This window comes from Bos indicus, chromosome 26 (genome assembly GCF_029378745.1).
Source record: "Bos indicus isolate NIAB-ARS_2022 breed Sahiwal x Tharparkar chromosome 26, NIAB-ARS_B.indTharparkar_mat_pri_1.0, whole genome shotgun sequence".
NCBI classification, from domain to species: domain Eukaryota; kingdom Metazoa; phylum Chordata; class Mammalia; order Artiodactyla; family Bovidae; genus Bos; species Bos indicus.
In genome coordinates this window covers 41114908-41133263 of record NC_091785.1, presented here as the reverse complement: position 1 = coordinate 41133263, position 18356 = coordinate 41114908, and the positions used below count along the sequence as shown (strand labels likewise).

Here is an 18356-nt window from a genome sequence, read left to right as displayed (position 1 = left end):
TACAGATAAGTACTATTACAGGTTGATGTATATTTGTCCAGATTTTTTCTATGCTTCCCTGGTGGCTCAGAGGTAAAGCCTCTGCCTGCGATGCAGGAAACCTGGGTTTGATCCCTGGGTCAGGAAGATCCCCTGGAGAAGGAAATGGCAACCCACTCCACTACTCTTGCCTAGAAAATTCCATGGGCTACAATCCATAGGGTTGCAAAGAGTCAGACATACTGAGCGACTTCACTTTGACTGTTAACAGGTTGACCTATGTTTGTCCAGATTTTTTCTATGTGTATAGTAGGCTTTTCATAAAAAGAAGAGTTGTTTATATTGAACCCGACTTTTTTTTTTTTTCATAGCCATCTATCTTCCTCTGTCTTTTTAATAGCCATATAGCATTTTGCCATGTGGATATGCGCTAACATGTTTGCCCAGTTCTCCACTGGTAGACATCTGTGTTGTTTGCAGTTTTTCAGTGTGTGAGAGCATTGCTGCAAATATCCTTATATTGAGTTGACCAAAACGCATACATAAGCCCTGGTGTGTGTGTGTTTTTCTAGGAGAGTGGTTCTCAATCCATCTTTCAGGCTTAAGAAAACACTGATGTGCAGGTTCATTCCAGTCAGTTTTCAGATCAAGATCTCTGAGGATAGGATTCATTAAAAAAAAAAAAAAACTCTTTAGATGGTTCTGATATTTAGTCAGCCATGGAATGATGCTGAGAACTGGTCTTGCTGAGTCAGTGATTTTATTTTTTAAAAAAACATACATTTTAGAGATAACTGTAACACTGTTTTCTGTATTAGGCTTAAGAGCAACTGCCAAGAATAGAAACTCAAAATAATTTGTCTTAAATAAGATAGTTTAGTTCTGTTTTAATGTAAAATCCTAGACAGAGGCAGTCCAGGGCTGGAATGGCCGTTTTATTCCTCAGAGTTCTCAGGTACCCAGGTTCCTTCTAGCTTTTGTTTTTGCCAGACTGAGGGAAAGCTCTTAACCTCAAGCTCAAGATAGCGGTTAGAGCTCCTACCATGACATTCTTACTCCAAGAGGCAGAATGAAGGAAGGGCTGAAAAATCCAAGAGGCAAAGGCCTGGACCAGCTGTCCTACCAGACCTGTCTGCTTGTGTTTCATGGGCCAGGGCTTAGTCACAGAACCACACCCAGCTGCACAGGAGGCTGGGACACAGGCTGCTCTGCTGAAAACCAGGAGTTCTTCTATATGGAAGAAGAGGAGAACTGATAGTGGCCATCTCTGTGAAAGCTGTAAGCATCTGCCCTCTTGCCCACAGCATGAGTGCCCATTGCTCCAACCTGACCAGCTCAAGTCAGCCCAAACTGCTGAGTCAGCAGAAGGCCGCACAGCAGTTACATGTTGACTTGAGAAGCAAAATAAATTTAAGTCAGATTCAGGAAGGGTGCTGGAAAGCTGCAAACTTCATTATGTATAATAAACTAATAAGAGATTGAAGGCCACTTTTTAAATTGCTTACAATTCCTTGTCTTTCCCTAATGTTTGGATGGCATCACAGACTCAATGAGCATGAATTTGAGCAAACTCCAGGAGATGGTGGAGGACGAGGAAGCCTGGCATGCTGCAGTCCATGGGGTCGCAGAGTCAGACACGACTTAGTGACTGAACAACAGCAACAACAAAAGCAAGGCATTTGTTATTTATTAACATTACTCACGTTGATCTGAATAGTGCACCCCCTCGTTTGAACGTGCCGCTCAGAGAGGACATCTTAATACGTGGTACTTCAGTATTCTTAAATTAGGACGTGAAAAGTGCTCTGGTAGGTGACTATTTAATCAGTAGTTTTTGTTCTTGCAGTGGACGAAGGTCGCAGCAAGGAACCTGACCGCCTGCAGGTGTTCTACAAGAAAGCCATAATGCCTTACGGTGTTTACAGGCAGCAGCAGAGAGACCCGAGCGAGGCGGCAGCCGTGCTGCAGTACGCGAGGCTGGTGGGGCAGGCGTGCTCCGAGCGGATGCTGCTGTTCCGAAACTGATCAGCCTGTTCGCCTCTCCCGCCCCCACCCGAGCTCCTGGGCGCTCCCGTGCTGCCCTGCCGACGTGTGCCACGGTGCGAGTTCATCACTCGGGGGAAACTCTCTAACCCTCCACAGATTAGACTTTCTAATTTTGATGGCTGCGTAGCTTTTCTAAAATATTTTGTGGCATATGTATTTGTGAAAACCTCATGGTTAATGATAAAAGATTTTAAAACTATGTTATGACATCGACTCATAATTGGGGTTTATCGTTTCCGAAGTCTGCTTCATGAACAAGAGACGATTAACTTCTCTTGTTAATATTTTGGGAGGTAAAAATGTATAAGTGAACCTTAAGTAATTTAAATCACAGTTGTACTTTTTTTGTTATTCTGTTAGAGAAATTAAAACAGACTTTTTCTTCAGATCCACTTAAAACATCAGTTTCTGCTGAAAAAACGTCAAGTGTGGGGAAGGTTGGAATTCTGTTTGGTCTTAGAAAACGTCTTCTCAAGGGATCAGAACTGGGATGCTGTTCAGTGTTCAGTATCACTTTACTGCTGAATGTTACATCATGTAGTTTCACAGAAAACTTGAGAAAAGGAAACAGTACAAACGTACAAAAAAGGATGTTGTATTAACATTGAATGTCCGTTTACCCAGGACAGTCTTATTCATGTCTGCTGTCTTGGCGCGATTATTTTTCCTAGAATCATGTTCCTTTTTACTCTGCAAGATATCCCAGTTTGGACAATAAAATATGTGATTACCCTAGTTATATATTGTCCAAACTGGGGTAGTCTGCTTTATTTCTCAAAATCTAACAAGAGGTTTTGTTTTTAGAAAATTGGTGCCTCCTGCCTTGAGCTAAGCCCCTTGAAGGATACATATACACTAGTTTTTATTTTCTTAGAACTCAGGACACTGGTCTTTGGTTATTGGTTAAAAATTAGTTTCTCTCTGACTACTTTTATAGCTGTGCTACACATCGCATTTAGTTCACATTGTGAACTCAGTTCCGGGGCAGGAGGCAAAAGTATCCACTTCCTGCTCTTTGATTTGGCTGTCAGAGAGGAGATACCACACGTAGTAATCTCAGCAAAGGTGGGCCCTGTGTCCCTCTGTCTCATCTCTCTGGTCCTTCTCTCACTCAGCAGTCCCTTGTCCCTCACCTTGAATGTGGTAGGCACTGTGCCGGGAGGCAGGGGAGGGAGAAGGCACATCCCCTCATAATTGAGCCGTGCTGGAGACAGTGACGGACGGACGGACGGAGGAGCTTACTCTCCTGTGCGTCTTTGCAGCTGGCCACCATCTGCTGCCACCTGCCTGGCCACTGAGTCCTTTTCATTTCCTGTTTTGTCCATTTTCCCATTTTCTACTCATCTTTTTTTTTAAAAAAAAAATTTTATTAAACTTAGTGGCTTGATTTTAAACTTTTCTCCTAAATGCACTGAGTTGAGATATAAAATATTAGAAAATAATTCCAGCTAGCTAGACTAAAAAGAAGGATCCCAAGAGAATGATTTTAAAAATCAAATGTCTAGGAGTTCAAGATCCAAATAAATTGTATTTATTCATTCACATAGAGAATGTGTGTGTATGAGTAACACCTACAGAGGGCAGGCGCTTAGCTAACGGGAGACAGAGTAGTGGTGACATGGGTTTTGCATACTCTGGAATTTTGTGCTTCAAAATAGTCTCCCAAGAGCATTTGATAGGCTCTTGTTTAGAACTGCCTTCAGAATCTATAGAACATTAAAAAAAAATTTCCCTCTAAAGTGAAGTTAGCTTAATTTTTTCATTTATGAAAAGGGTACTGTTAAGCAAATAAACTTGAAGAAAAGCATACATAAGAAAGTAAGAGTGACCTGAAATCTTACTGAGTTGAAAGAAACTTCGAAATAGGACTTTAGAAATATTTTAAGTAATTTCAGTATTAAAGTCCATAGTAAAGTACTAGTACCCTGGGCATTGGAATGTCCAGTGTGATGTCATCAGGTGTGTTAAACTACTCTTAGCGTAGTGATTAGCATGTAGGATGGAATTCATTAAGATCACAACTCAAGTACCAAATGAAGAGAAAGCTTGAATCTTCCTTTTTACCACGACTCGGGCTTCTTCCTGCAGAATTCAGCCCCCTCCCTAGGAACAGGGTGCTGTCCCTAAGGGTGGCCTTCTGGGTTGGCTCCAGTGAAGCTCCAGAGAGAGTGACGACTCTACTACGCAGTTGCTATATTCTATTCTCGTGTTGGTTTTTTGAGAGTAGGGACTGTATCAATCCTAATGAACAAATTATCTTCAAAAGACAATTATTTGTTCTTTGGAGCCCTGAGTGAATGTTGATAGTGGGCTAGGAAAGTACAGTCAAGGAAAGTGACTTGACTTGGTCAGTTGACAGTCTAGCTGAGGAATCTGATTTTATGTTAATGGCTTACATCTAAAGAAGGACATGTGAGGACATTTCCAAGACAGTTTATACCTTCTCAAGGCTAGAAACTTTGCAACTGCAATCTTCACGTTGTAGTCTGTTTCTGGTTTCAGATTAAACTTAACACCTGCCTCCCTGTCTTGGGAACAAAAATGTAGTAAAGACTCTCCATGATACCATCTTTATTTAAATCATTTCAGTTCTGTGAGACTTTTGTCTTATTTTTTTAAATGTATTCTGAGCACTTTTCTTTTTTATTCTGAAAGATAGAGGCTATTATCAGATGAATATATTCATTTGATTAAAATTATTTAGATAAGAAATTTATGTTTATGTTTACTTTCAAACTGCTTATTCTAATTTTTATCCATTTTGCAAAATATCATTTGTATATGACTTCTTATGTATGGGAATTTGTTATGTAAATGAACCTTTTCAGATTTCTGGACAGTCTATGGTTTGATTTTATAGGCTTTTTTTTGGTAGGATAAAGATGAGAAAGATGATCAGTGACTTAAAATGTATCTATTGTTGCTTGCTTTAAAGAAGGAAATAAATAGAAACAGTTGGGAAATGTTTGAATTAGAAGAAGTCACTCAAATGTGTGTTATTTTCCAAAAGAGAACCAGTGACTCTAAAAGGCAAAACAAGTTTGATTGCATGTGACATTTTTTGCACTTGTATATGCTTTTTGAACAGTCCATTTGATAAAGCTTGAATAAAACTTTCTTTCTGCAATGGCTCTTGCTGGTCATTACTTAAAAGACCTGTGTTTTCATCTGTCAGATTCTTAGATACATTTTACCTATAGTGAATATGCAGAAAACAGAGGTAAGACATTGACTGTATATGAATGATAGTGTTTAATTTTCAGTGATTAGAATTCCAGACCACTTGGTTTCCTAAATCAAAGCATGATGGATTTCTCTCTTAGGAATAAATAAAAGTAGAGCGAATCTTGCTTTAAGCAAAAAGTCTGGATTTTCACAAGATAAATTAAGGAGTAGACATTCTTTTATCCAGAAGAATTTGAAATAAGATTTAAGTAGCCAATTCAAGTATTAATTTCTCTTAAAAACTTCAGTTTTCAGAGGAATTTTCATAAATATGTCATAAAGCAAGATGTGCTTTCATTGTTCATAAGAGTCCATGGTATATTTATAGAATACATTTTAAGTCTTTTTACAGTAAAGGGGATCCTGGTAGGTTTATGATAAAATGAATCCTGTTTCCCAAGCAATTTAACTATTAAATTCCCACTAATATTTTCTCCGGAATGAAAATAGCTTTATTGTTTTTCTTATTTGAAATGGACAGTGTTCACCAGAAAACATTTGACAATATAGAAAAGTATACCAAAGAAAATAAAAATCGCTCATAATCCTGTCACTGTCACTTCTCTCATTCATATTTTGGTGTATGTCCTTTCAAACTTTTTTCTACCTATATGTATGTATGTATTTTGTTTTATTTTGAAATAAAAGTGAAATTATGGCATGTATATTGTTTCATAATTTTTTCATCTATATTTTTGAGCATCCTAATTTACTGTGAAAATGAAAATAGATAGGAAGAATAATCATTTAAATGGCTGCATAATATTCCACTGTGTCTATACTGTTTTGAGAAAGGAAGTTGAATACTTCAGCTCTTCATGGATGATGGGAGTTGTAATCGAGTGACGTTAATTACTTTTCTCAGTTCTTTGTAATACTTGGCAACATGGTTTTTAATCCTCATTGCCTGATTCCCTTGACCTTTTGCTGGAGGATAGGAATTTTCTCTTTACTTGAAGGATCAGAAAATGTGTAGCTTTTAAAGCTTAGTGCCCCTCCTCTGATTGTCCCCCAACTAGATATTTTCTGGAAGATCTACACTATTGTTCTTACAGTCTGCATGCCTCTAAAAATTTCCAGTTAGAAAATGTCTTGTTTAAAAGCTTAAAGTTATTTAAAACCAGTTAAGGTTCTAATTCATTGATTCTTTGTGGAACAGAGATCTTTAAAATGGGTACCTAGAAAGAGTGGAAACCATATACTATTTTTAATTTAGCTAAGTATTTTACTTTTAAAAGTACATTGGTTAAGCTTTAATTCTAAGGGAGATAAATTGCATTTTTCATACCTGTGCTGTGCTTAGTTGTTCAGTCGTGTCCAACTCTTTGTGACCCCGTCCGTGTGTAGCCCTCCAGGCTTCTCTGTCCGTGGGGATTCTCCAGACAAGATAATTGGAGTGGGTTGTCATTCCCTTCTCCAGGAGATGTTCCCAACCCGGGGATCGAACCTAGTTCTTCCGCATTGCAGGCAGATTCTTTACCATCAGAGAATGTCTATTTGGTGGTTAAGTTCATGTCTTCAATCCAGTCCTATCCAGAAAATATTTTCAAATTAACTAATGCAATTAAACCAGGAATTAAAGTTGCTGAGTATTATTTGCATGCCAAACTTTTATTGTTTTAGACCTTCAAAGTAGCTTGCAGGTTTGTATAGCTTGGTTTTCTCACTACATCTTTTCACCTGCAATATGAAGAAAGTATTCCAAATAGAAATGTTTTTCTTTAAAAAAAAAAACCTAGCAGAGCAAGTCTTAATGTTACATGGCATTTGTGATTTTCAGTAGTTAATTACCTGTCAATATTGGCACTCAAAAGTAAATATTTCAGCCACATTGGGGGAAGAGAGAGATTCTTCACTCATCTGGCATGCATGAAGCGACGGTTAGCGACTAGCACAGATATCTTGTTTCTTTCATTGTTAGATTTGAACTCAGTATGCAAAAAATAATTTTTATGTTGCATGCTAGAGCACTTATTCCAGAAAGGTATAAATGTTGGACTCCCAAAGTCCGTAATTCAACACGGGTTTTGGATCATGCTTTCCCCTGAACCTTAATTTTTCGTGCTTTTGTCAGTCTGTGCCAGGGTCTTAAAATCATTGAACACAGGCCTTTTTTTTTTTTTTTTTTTAATTAGCATTAAATTAGAACTCATGAATACTTCATGAAGTCCAATTCATCACTTTGTTAATTCAGTATTCAGTGAGTCTGAATAGCATCTCTCAACTAATGGAGCTTTTTGATCGTGAAACAAGAAAAACAGCATTTTAGGTTGGGGGATTCAGAGCTTAAGACTCTTAGCTCAGTTGTATGTGGACAGTTCTATGCAGTGTTCCAGCTCATTTTAAAATACAGAGAGATGACCAGTTTGTAATTCGGTAGCTGGTCTTTATTGATGTTATTTTATTGACTAAAGCAAAGATTATGTATGTGTGTATATATGTATATACACAAAGTATCTGCTTAACTAAGGCTTGCTGGTAATAGTATGATTTATTCTCAGTTTTCAAAGAATCAATTTGATAAAGGATTTGGATACATAAGATTTGTAAAAGTCATCTGACTGATAAAACTGCTCTGTCCGATAATAGTCTCTAGTCATATGGTGTCTATTTAATTAATAAAAATTTCGTTCCTCAGCCTCACCAACCACATCTCAAATGCCCAGTAGCCACACATGGCCCTGGGGCACTGTAACAGGTCACCACAACCTGGCTATCTTAAAACAAGAATTTATTTTCTCATGGTTTTGGAGGGTAGAAGTCCTGAATCAAGGTATCAGCAGGACCATGCTCCCTCTAATGGATCCAGGTGAACCTTCCTTTGCCCATTCTGGCAGTCCTGTGTGTGTTTGGCTGGCAGCCGCGTCCCAGTTTCTGCCTTTGGGTTCACATGGCCATCTTCCCTGTATGTATGTTTCTCTGTGTCTTCTCATCTCTTAGAATTCCAGTCAGATTTAGGGTCCACCTCAGTCCAGTATGACCCCATCTTGTGTGTGTGTGTTAGTTGCTCAGTCGTGTCCAACTCTGCAACCGTATGGACTGTAGCCCCCCAGGCTCCTCTGTCCATGGGATTCTCCAGGCACGAATACTAGAGTGGGTAGCCATTCCCTTCTCCAGGGGATCTTCCCAACCCAGGGGTTGAACCTGGGTCTCCTGCATTGCAGGGGCATTCTTTACTCTGAGCCACCAGGGAAGCCCTTAATATATCTGCAAAAGATCCTAATTCCAAATAAGTTTGGGTCACTTTCACAAGCACCTGGAGTGAGGACTGGAGTACACTTTTTGGGTGAGGGGGAGTCACAATTCAACCCACAGGAGCTGCCACGTTGGGCAGTACAGACACAGCCTACTTCTTCAGTGAAGCAAGTTCTGTTGAATGGCACTGCTGGAAGGTGATTTTTTTAAACTGTTACGATTTGAGAGTTGTTTAAAGTGTCTATATGCCAAAACACCATGGAATGACTACAGTAAACCATTTGGGGCAACTTATTTTGACACTTCTAGTTTCTCTTATTTCCACTGTGCAATCTGTCCCATCTTTGACTAAAGCACATTTGTGAATATGTATGAATTTGTGGTGTCTCACTACCCGGGGGCTGGGTCAGTTTCCTAAGGTAACTACCATGTCCTTATGATTTAAAGGTAAACCATGTGCAGGGATTTCCTAAAGGAAATCAACCCCGAATGTTCACTGGAAGGACTGATGCTGAAGCTGAAGCCGCAGTACTTTGGCCACCCGATGCAAAGAGCCAACTCATTGGAAAAGACCCTGATGCTGGGAAAGACTGAAGGCGGGAGGAGAAGAGGACAACAGAGGATGAGATGGTTGGATGGCATCATTGACTCAATGGACATGAGTTTGAGCAGACTCTGGGAAATGTTGAGAGACAGGGAAGCCTGGCATGCTGCAGTTCTTGGGGGTCCCAAGGAGCCAAACACCACTGAACAACAATAAAGTACAGAGACAGTGTCTCTTTAAAGAACAATTTGAATGGAAGATTAATTTAGAAATGTACACGATCTCTGCTATTTATTATTTCCATTTTTTGCATCTTTCTAGTTGTTTTGGTTACATGTTAATTTTGATCAAATAGAAAAAATTTATAAACTTATCAGAATCTATAGTAATAAAATGATCTAAATGCATCTCCCAAAAGCAGTCTACCAAAAAAAAAAAAATGCAGTGACTGACAAAAGAAAAGTGGGAAAAACAAATGCTCCTTTCATTTCTCTTGTACTGTTTAATCTACAGCTGGTGGTTACCTCACATGAGTAAGTGGACTCAGAAGACAGATTAGATTGATTTATAGCTCTGCTTTTTAAAGAATTTTTTATTCCTTTATTATTGTATTTTTAAGGGTAATTTAATTACCATTTTTCCCCCTAGTACAGCCTATTTCTAGCCAAAACTGTGTGTCAGTGTTCTCAACCTGGAGACCTTACAGAATTTCACTAGAGGGATGTTACTTAGATAAGTTAATTTGGACTCACTTCACCAAAACTGAGCAGAGCTGGTGGGGAGGGAGGTCAGAGGAGCCTTCGAGATTGGTCAGTGGCCCCTGGAAGCTCCACACAGTATGAGTGACGATTTTTACAGAAATGAAGAAATACTGTCTCTAGTCTCCCTGGTTTTCTGCCTATTCTTGAGATCCATCTTGTGACTCACTGAATACTATTCCATCCCCTAATTTATTAAGAAGGCCAAGGAGACATCCGGGCATGGCCAAGCTGTGCCTACAACAGCTGGTGGCCACGCTCGAGTTTGTTAATATTTCTGCTAACATCACCAAAGATTCCGTTGGGAAAGTCTGGAAATAAAGAAACCAAGTCTAGAGAAGAAATCTGGAGAACAGTTTGAGCTTATTGTACCAAGTCTCTATTAGCCTTTACTGCATTAAGCTACGGAAACTGTTACATGTCAGCCTCATCAATGAGTGATGGTCGTGGGTCTTGCTTATCTGCTGGTTGCTCATCTAGCCACTTCTCCATCTGGATCATACGTGGAGAATCAAAGAGTAAGGAGAAAAAAAGAAGCAGGCTTGCCTGTTAGCAGCTAAAATGGGCTCATGCCTTACTCACGGGGAAAGCCACTCAGACCATGTGGCATAAGCAGGAGAAATTTGGGGTGTCACAGTGATTGTGGCATAAGGAGGAGAAATTTGGGGTGTCACAGTGAAAGGATAGCACCATCTGGAAATGACAAGTGAATGGAAGGGGCACACGATGGTGCTGAAGGTGCAGCGGGTATCCAGCACTGGCCCCACGGACAGGGCATCCGGACACGGGGAAGGAAGATGGACCAGGGTGGGGAGTTGTTGACGTCAGGCCTAGAGCAACCTTCTGACCATATTCCACTAGCAACTGGATCATTTTATAAGCCTTAATAGGTTAAAAAAAAAAAAAAACGTGCGGGGGAACCTGGACTCTACAGGCAAGCAGTTTCAGCTTCCGGGATCACTTTAACTCATTGCGTGACCTTGGGCAAAGCCCTGAGGTCAGCAGAGCTCATCTTTGTCATCAGGCGGGTGCGCTGTGGCCACGGAGAAGACTGAGTGTGCTGCTCCGCTGTTCTGCCCATCGTACCTCGCCAAAGCAGACGTCACCAAAAAGAAAGGTCATAGAAATAAGATTTTAACAAAATATTTTGTTTTTGTTTTATAAAAAGAGTAAATCCTACTAATCCAAGGCAGAGAACCCTAAGCATCTCAACAGTCCCTGAGCGCACATAGTTTCAGGCCAGTCATTGTTGACTTTGGTGATGGCAGAGCTGAGTTGTCAAGGAAACAGTTAAAAGTCATTCATTATACTCTAATATGGGCTTCCTGGTGGCTCAGTGGCAAAGAATCCACCTGCCAATGCAGGAGACAGAGGTTTGAACCCTGGGTCAGAAAGATCCCCCTGGAGAAGGAAATGGCAACCCACTCCAGTATTCCTGCCTGGGAAGTCCCATGGACAGAGGAGCCTGGCAGGCTGCAGCCTATGGGGTTGCAAAAGAGTCAGACACAACTTCGCACCTAAAATAACAACAGCAACATACTCTAATACAGGAAAATGTAGAATCTATTTTAGACATTTCCATTCAAAATTGTTTTAAAGCAATGAAAAGGCTCTATTGCCAGATAAATTACAGTCATCTGCCAAATTCATGATATTGAGAACAGGTCTTCAGGACCGTGGAATTAGAATCCACTTGCAGCGTCTGCTCAAAAGATACTCTTAATGTTCAGAGGATAAAAACTTCCTAATGGCCGCCTTTCTCCAATAGAATGTGGAGAAATAATTGTAAACAGTTATTCACGGGAACCCACGAAGAGAACCTCACTCCGGTGGGGCCACTATTCAGGACTTCCTCGGTATAATGGGAGAATAAAGTGGGTTTTGAGGCCTGGGACAATTACGCACACTTTTGTTTGTTCTGGTGGGGACAAAACTAAACAACAGGGTATCTGGAAGGCCAGCAGCGTTGCGCGGTCTCCGCCGATCCCCTCCGCACAGCGGGCTGCCATATCCAGTTACAGCCTAGCTGATAATGACCGGGGTTGTTTTCATCTCACCCCCACGGGCTCCTGCTTTTTTTCCCCTCCTCTGCATTATCCCTCTGCATGAAGGCAAATTCGGGAGGAGGCACTCCCTCTTCCAATCGGCTTATCAAAGAGCCACAGTGAGCCGACAAGCATCATCAACGAGGTTGGGAAAGCAAAAGCACGTTTTTTTGAGAATGGAAAAGTGGTGATGTTGCATAGGACTGCAGCGTGCTGCCTAGGTGGGGGAAAGTGAGATGAGACCCAGAAATAGATTTGTTAGGTTTTACCACGCCTCCCCCCGCAAAAGTATCTCTATATTAATGGCAGTTTTCTCCAGCCTAATTAAAAGCGGCTTCTGTTGTGTGTGGAGCTGTGAACCCAACCCCTGGGCCAGCACAATTTGACACGGAGGCCAGCCGAGCTGTTTCCTGGGCTTTGTCAGAAGCCCTCTGCTCGCAGGTCACGTTCCAGCAACTGCTGCGAGCGCCCCAGTGGAAGCGGGTCAGCATCTCAGTGGCCGAATCTCCCATCCCGTGAGGAGGTGGGAGAAGCACCTGCTCACGCTTAGCAGAGAGGATGCTGGCCAAGGCCCCACCTCGACTCGCCAGACTCAGGCAGAAAGTGAGCGGTGCTGGGGAAGGTCTGAAATGTCTGAATGTCTGGAACGTCTTTGTTCTTGCTTAGAGTGCTGTTTGCACAGTTGACGCTGAACCTAAAGTGGAACAGTCTTTCCTCTTTCTGCCCTTTCCGTTAAGTTTTCCAAAAGCCACCAGGGGGCAGAAAGAAACTTTCTTGCCTTTCCCCCACCCCACCACTTTTTGATTATACAGGGAAAGGTGGATTTTTTTCTTTTTATGGTCCATGAAGGCCAATGTTTTTTATATAAACTATGCTTCTCGTGTCTTTAACTTTTTTCAGATCTGGGTTGTCTTTGGTAAAGAATCTGCCTGCAATGAAGAAGACACAGAGGCTCAGTTTTGATCCCTGGGTCAAGAAGATCCCCTGGAGGAGGAAATGGCAACCCACTCCAGTATACTTGCCTGAAAAAATCCCATGGACAGAGAAGCCTGGCATACTACAGTCCAAATGGTTGCAAAGGGTCGAACCTAGATGAGCTACTAAGCACTGCCCTGCACTTCTGCAACTAAGGCCAATTGTGAGGGGGGAAGCTGCGTATACACAGCATTTTATACCTGTTAGCTGAAACTCCAATACTCTGGCCACCTGATGCGAAGAGCTGACTCATTGGAAAAGACCCTGATGCTGGGAAAGATTGAGGGCAGGAGGAAAAGGAGACGACAGAGGATGAGATGGTTGGATGGCATCACCGACTCGATGGACATGGGTTTGTGTGGACTCTGGGAGTTGGTGATGGGCAGGGAGGCCTGGCATGCTGTGGTTCATGGGGTCACAAAGAGTCAGACACGACTGAGTGACTGAACTGAACTGAATGGTTTCATTAGGCAACTCTCAGGCCTGACCAGCATCCCAATCTCTCCTGTGTTACCCTCCACGTTTCCAGCCTCATGGGGCTAGTACAGGCCCTTAGTACCTCTTATTGGGATTATTGCAAAAGTCAGTGTGCACTCGGCTTCCTCCAGCCAGTTTAACAGCCCCATGTACCACCCATTTGATCCCACCCTCCTGGTCCCACATCAGACAGCGCCTCATTCCTTTCTGAGTGAAGCCTAAGCTACCCCACCTGTCCCAGCTTCTCCAACTGTCCTCCTTCATCTCCCTTCCATCAACTCCAACCCCAGCTCTTTCTTTCCTGTGTCTCGATTCCTGCGTCTGCTCCCTGGTCAATCACGGCCGATCCCTTCCAGCAACACACGGTCAGATCTCCGGGGTCCAGACCTGGTACCGCCTCCTCACCAGCACCTCGCCTACAGTATCTGAATTCCGTCTTCGTAATAGCAATTCTTTTCTTTCTTAATTGTTTATTGGCGTATAGTTGATTCGCAATTTAATCTTTTTTTAATTAAATTTAGTTTTGGGCTGAGCTGGGTCTTCCTTGCGGCAAGCGGGCTTTCTCTAGTCCTGGAGAGCAGGGTCTACTTTTCGTTGCACGGGCTTCTCATTGCGGCGGCTCCTCCTGCTGTGGAGCACGGGCTCTGGGCATGTGAGCTTCAGTAGTTGTGGCCCCTGGGTTTAGTTGCCCTGCGGCACGTGGGATCTTCCTGGACCAGGGGAGGACATCGAACCTGAACCAGATCCATCGATCAACCTGGACCGGGACATTGAACTCATGTCCCCTGCATTGGCAGGCAGATTCTTTTCTTTTTCTTTTTAATGTTATATATATTTAAAAATTTTTTTTAATTGGAGGATAATTGCTTTGCAGTGTAATATTGGTTTCTGCCATACAACACCAGGAATCAGCTGTAGGTATACACATGTCCCCTCCCTCTTAAACCTCCCGTAGGTGGATTCTTAACCACTGAACCACCAGGGTAGTCCAGCAATTCTTTCTTAAGACTGGAGAAAACCAGACAATTGGGTCCTAGGAACAATGCATGTGTTTTCAGTAGAGGCCGCCAAGGACTGGCCTTGTTGGAGAAACCTCACATCAGATGCAGACAAAATCCCATTCCACCCCTGCTGCTGCTGCTGCTAAGTCACTTCAGTCGTGTCTGACTCTGTGCGACCCCATAGACAGCAGCCCACCAGGCTCCCCTTTCCCTGGGATTCTCCAGGCAAGAACACTGGAGTGGGTTGCCATTTCCTTCTCCAATGCATGAAAGTGAAAAGTGAAAGTGAAGTCACTCAGTCGCGTCCGACTCTTAGCAACCCCATGCACTGCAGCCCACCAGGCTCCTCCACCCATGGGATTTTCCAGGCAAGAGTACTGGAGTGGGGTACCATTGCCTTCTCCGACCCTACTACACCATTAAAGACATCCTAGGCGTCTCACTATTAGTCTTAACACTAGTCTTAACCCTGGAGAATGCGTGCAGGTGTCATGGGGACCTGAGATCAGCCTCCACAACCCCAGGTGGGATGGCTCCTCACAGTTAGTTTCCCAGAATGGCGTGCAGACGTGTAGGAAGCACTCTCAGAAGAGAGTCCAAGGTAGAACGTATTGAACTTTGCGGAGTCTTAACACATGTGAACAGTGAGAGAAAGGAACGCACAAAGGGCCGCATGAACAACTGGGGGTTGTCGCCTCTCAGTAGGGAAGGGCATATGGGGGCACATTGACTGTTGGTAGACTGCTTGCTGTGTGTAATGAATTCCTAGCCTAATGGGCATGTGGATCCCAGTACTCAGGGCAGGCCTGTTTTTGGTTAGAGCTCACACACCAAAAAGAAAAAAAAAATTACAGAATGCACAATATGAGTTGAAAATTCTTAAAGGAGATCAGTGTAATCCCTCTTTAATTTGATCTTTTCCTCTTAAATTCATTTCGCATATGGGAAGACATTCGTGCAACGGACATAAGGGTATTTTTACACATGCTGAACACTCTTCACCCTGGGAGAAGTCCTTGCCCCTAATTGAGATCTTGATGGGAGGCAAACCTTGCAAACACAGCTCTGCAAGTACAGAAAGGAGCTCTCACCACTGGCCAAGTGGCCTTTGGAATACAGTGTCTCCTTCTCTTTAGATCTCACGCATCCCTGGATTCCTCCATAGCGTTTGGGTGGGGGTGCTGAAGTACAGTGAAACATAACCTGTGAAAATGTCATTGCTATTTACCTTACTTTGCCCTAAACGCATGGAGTCTTCCTGCACTGTATGAGGCACCGCTTTTCCTTGAAGCTCCTGAGGCCCTCAAGGACAGGCCTCCTGATTGTGTGAGGAGTGTCGCTCAAGACATTTGAACCATGAGCCGCTCACAGTGCCATTTGCCGAAAATCACCACATCTCCCGGTAGCAGAACATGCCCCTTACCCTTGGGTGGCCAGGAGGGGTGCTCCTAGGGCAAGCAGCCCTAATACTAACCCAGCACGTCCTGGGACTGCAGACCCATGTCTCTCCTGGAAGCCCAGGGCTCTCCACCAGCTTGCTCTTGAAAAGCCCAGTGCAAACCCAACACCACGCACATACAGTTCATTCATTCATTGATTTCTCGGTGGACATATCCATCCAACAACCAGGGTGCGCCTGTCCTGGGCCAGGCGTTGTGCTTGCCACAGAGTGAACACGACAGAGGGAGCCCCCATCTTCCTGGAATCACGGGCTAGGGAGAGAGATAGACAGACAGACAGCTGACAGGTGAACAGATAGGCAAGAATGCTGGGTTGTGCCCCGTTGTACAAAAGGCCCCTTGAAATGGGGTGACAGGGAAGGCCTTTTTGAAGCGGTGACAATAAATGTGTCATAGATGAAAAATTTATTGTCACCGCTTCAAAAAGGCCTTCCCTGTCACCCCATTTCAAGGGGCCTTTTGTACAACGGGGCACAACCCAGCATTCTTGCCTATCTGTTCACCGAAAAATTGGAGAAGGCCATGGCACCCCATTCCAGTACTCTTGCCTGGAGAATTGCATGGACAGAGGAGCCTGGTAGGCTGCACACCATGGGGTCACTAACAGTCGGACACGACTGAGCGACTTCACTTTCACTTTTCACTTTCATGCATTGGAGAAGGAAATGGCAACCCACTCCAGTGTTCTTGCCTGGAGAATCCCAGGGAAAGGGGAGCCTGGTGGGCTGCCGTCTATGGTGTCGCACAGAGTCAGACACGACTGAAGTGACTTAGCAGCAGCAGATGAAAAATTGTCACTTGGCATCTGCCTCTACAAGGTCACGAACCCCGGCAGTCGCTGACCTTCAACACACCCCAAAGGAGCTCAGGGCATCGGTCAGGAATGAGGCACTCTGTGCCCTGGGGGAAACTGGAAGAGCAGATTTTTCAGGAGAAGGTTTTATGAGCCCAATTCTTGCATCTCCTCATGTCTAGCAAAGAACTAAAATCAGCAATGGAGACAACTGCTCCTGGCAACTAGCAGCAACCTTCTACAGAAATGTGTGCTCGACTGCACATAACCCCTCCACAAAAAGCGCATACATACAGACCTCCCCCCAGCTCTGAGCTCTCTCAGAGGCTATCTCCTGGGCTGTAGTCTTCATTTTGCCCCAAATAAAACTCAACCCATGACTCTCACATTGTGCTTTTTTTCCCCCCAGTCAACAGTGTGTTGAGTGTATGAAGCTATGACTTCGTGCACACCTGGAGTTCATAGAGTCACAGTTCAGTCTTCGGGAAAAAAAAAAAAGTGAAAGTGTTAGTTGCTCAGTTGCATCCGACCCTTTGTGACCCCATGGACTGTAGCCAGCCAGGTTTTTCTGTCCAGGGAGAATTGGGATTCTCCAGGCAAGAATACTGGAATGGGTAGCCATTCCCTTCTCCAGTGGATCTTCCTGACCCAGGAATTGAACCTGGGTCTACGGCACTGCAGGTGGATTCTTTACCTTCTGAGCCACCAGGGAGAGTCTTGGGGGATAAACTCAAAACCAGGAGACAGAAAGCAAGTTGGGCTAAGAGCACAGATGAAACCCAGCGGACATTCTTAGAAAGGAAATCGAAGGCTAGCAAAGTGGTTTCTTGAGAGAGTTGATATTTATTTGCCCTACAGTTGATTTTGGGAAAGGAGGTCAAGGAGGTCCCCGCAGAAGGAATGGTTTGAGACCCCAAGTGGAGGCGGAAGTACAAGGGAGCAGCTTGTGGTTTAATTCTGCTGAAATCTAGATAACTTGAAAGAAAGTCATGGCGATACAGCCGCAGAGGCCTAGGGGGCATCTCACCTTGGGTGGGCTCGGACGTGCTGTTGTGTGCAAGCCCCAGAACTCACTTGCAACGAGGTGAGAGTGGCCATGGCTGGATGGACGGATGACCTGGGAGGAGTCTCCCGAGCAGAGAAGAGAGGAAGCCATATCCTCATCTCCCAAGATAGAAATGAAGGTAATCAGCTAAACTGGCTTGCTGTTTTCACCAGGAGGCCTTGTTTGGAATATCTGGGACTCCTAAATCTCTCCCATGGGCTTCCCAGGTGGCTCAGTGGTAATGAATCTGCCTGCCAATGCAGGAGACGCGAGTTTGATCCCTGGGTCAGGAACATCCCTCAGAGGAGGAAATGGCAACCCACTCCAGTATTCTTGCTGGGGAAACCCCACAGACAGAGAAACCTGGAGGGCTACAGTCCATGGGGTCACAAAAAGTTGGACACGACTGAGCAGGCATGCAAACCTCTCCTAAAGGGAGCACCCCGTGTGAGGGGCGGCAGGGCAGAAAGCCAGAGGACCCCTCACCCACACACAAGAACAAGCCCTGTGGGGGCGTAACTGGCAGATGGTGAGCCCAACACATAGGCTTTGCCAGAGGGAAAGAAAAACAAAGATGGGAAAGGAGAAATCTGAAATTCTACATATACCTTGCGTTTATAATATAGGCATTCTCAGCTAAGGTCGCTTCATAGTACTTTTCTTTGAGAATATGTGTGAATAACCATTTTAGATCGTTTCTTTCTTCCTCTCGAAGTATGGATACATGCTATTCAAGGTGACTGATTCTTGTCTCAGATGATAAAGAGAAAGCAAATACTTGTTTTATTTAAGTTGTGTCATTGGGTTTTTCTT

The 18356-nt window shown here is 43.6% G+C and overlaps 1 protein-coding gene across 7 annotated transcripts in view; it reads left to right on the top strand.

Moving 5' to 3' along the window:
• Positions 1–13776, top strand: part of ATE1 (arginyltransferase 1) — a 168867-nt gene extending 155091 nt beyond the window's left edge. For 5 of the 7 annotated variants that reach the window (XM_070780967.1, XM_070780970.1, XM_070780966.1 and 2 more), the window contains one exon: positions 1826–5152. In XM_070780967.1, the coding sequence (XP_070637068.1) occupies positions 1826–2004 (179 nt within the window). In that variant the 3' untranslated portion in view covers positions 2005–5152. Of the gene's footprint in view, positions 1–1523; positions 1731–1825; positions 5153–8892 lie in introns of those variants that run through there. The other 2 variants (XM_070780968.1, XM_070780959.1) reach the window with 2 other exon arrangements.
• The last annotated feature ends 4580 nt before the right edge of the window (positions 13777–18356 follow it).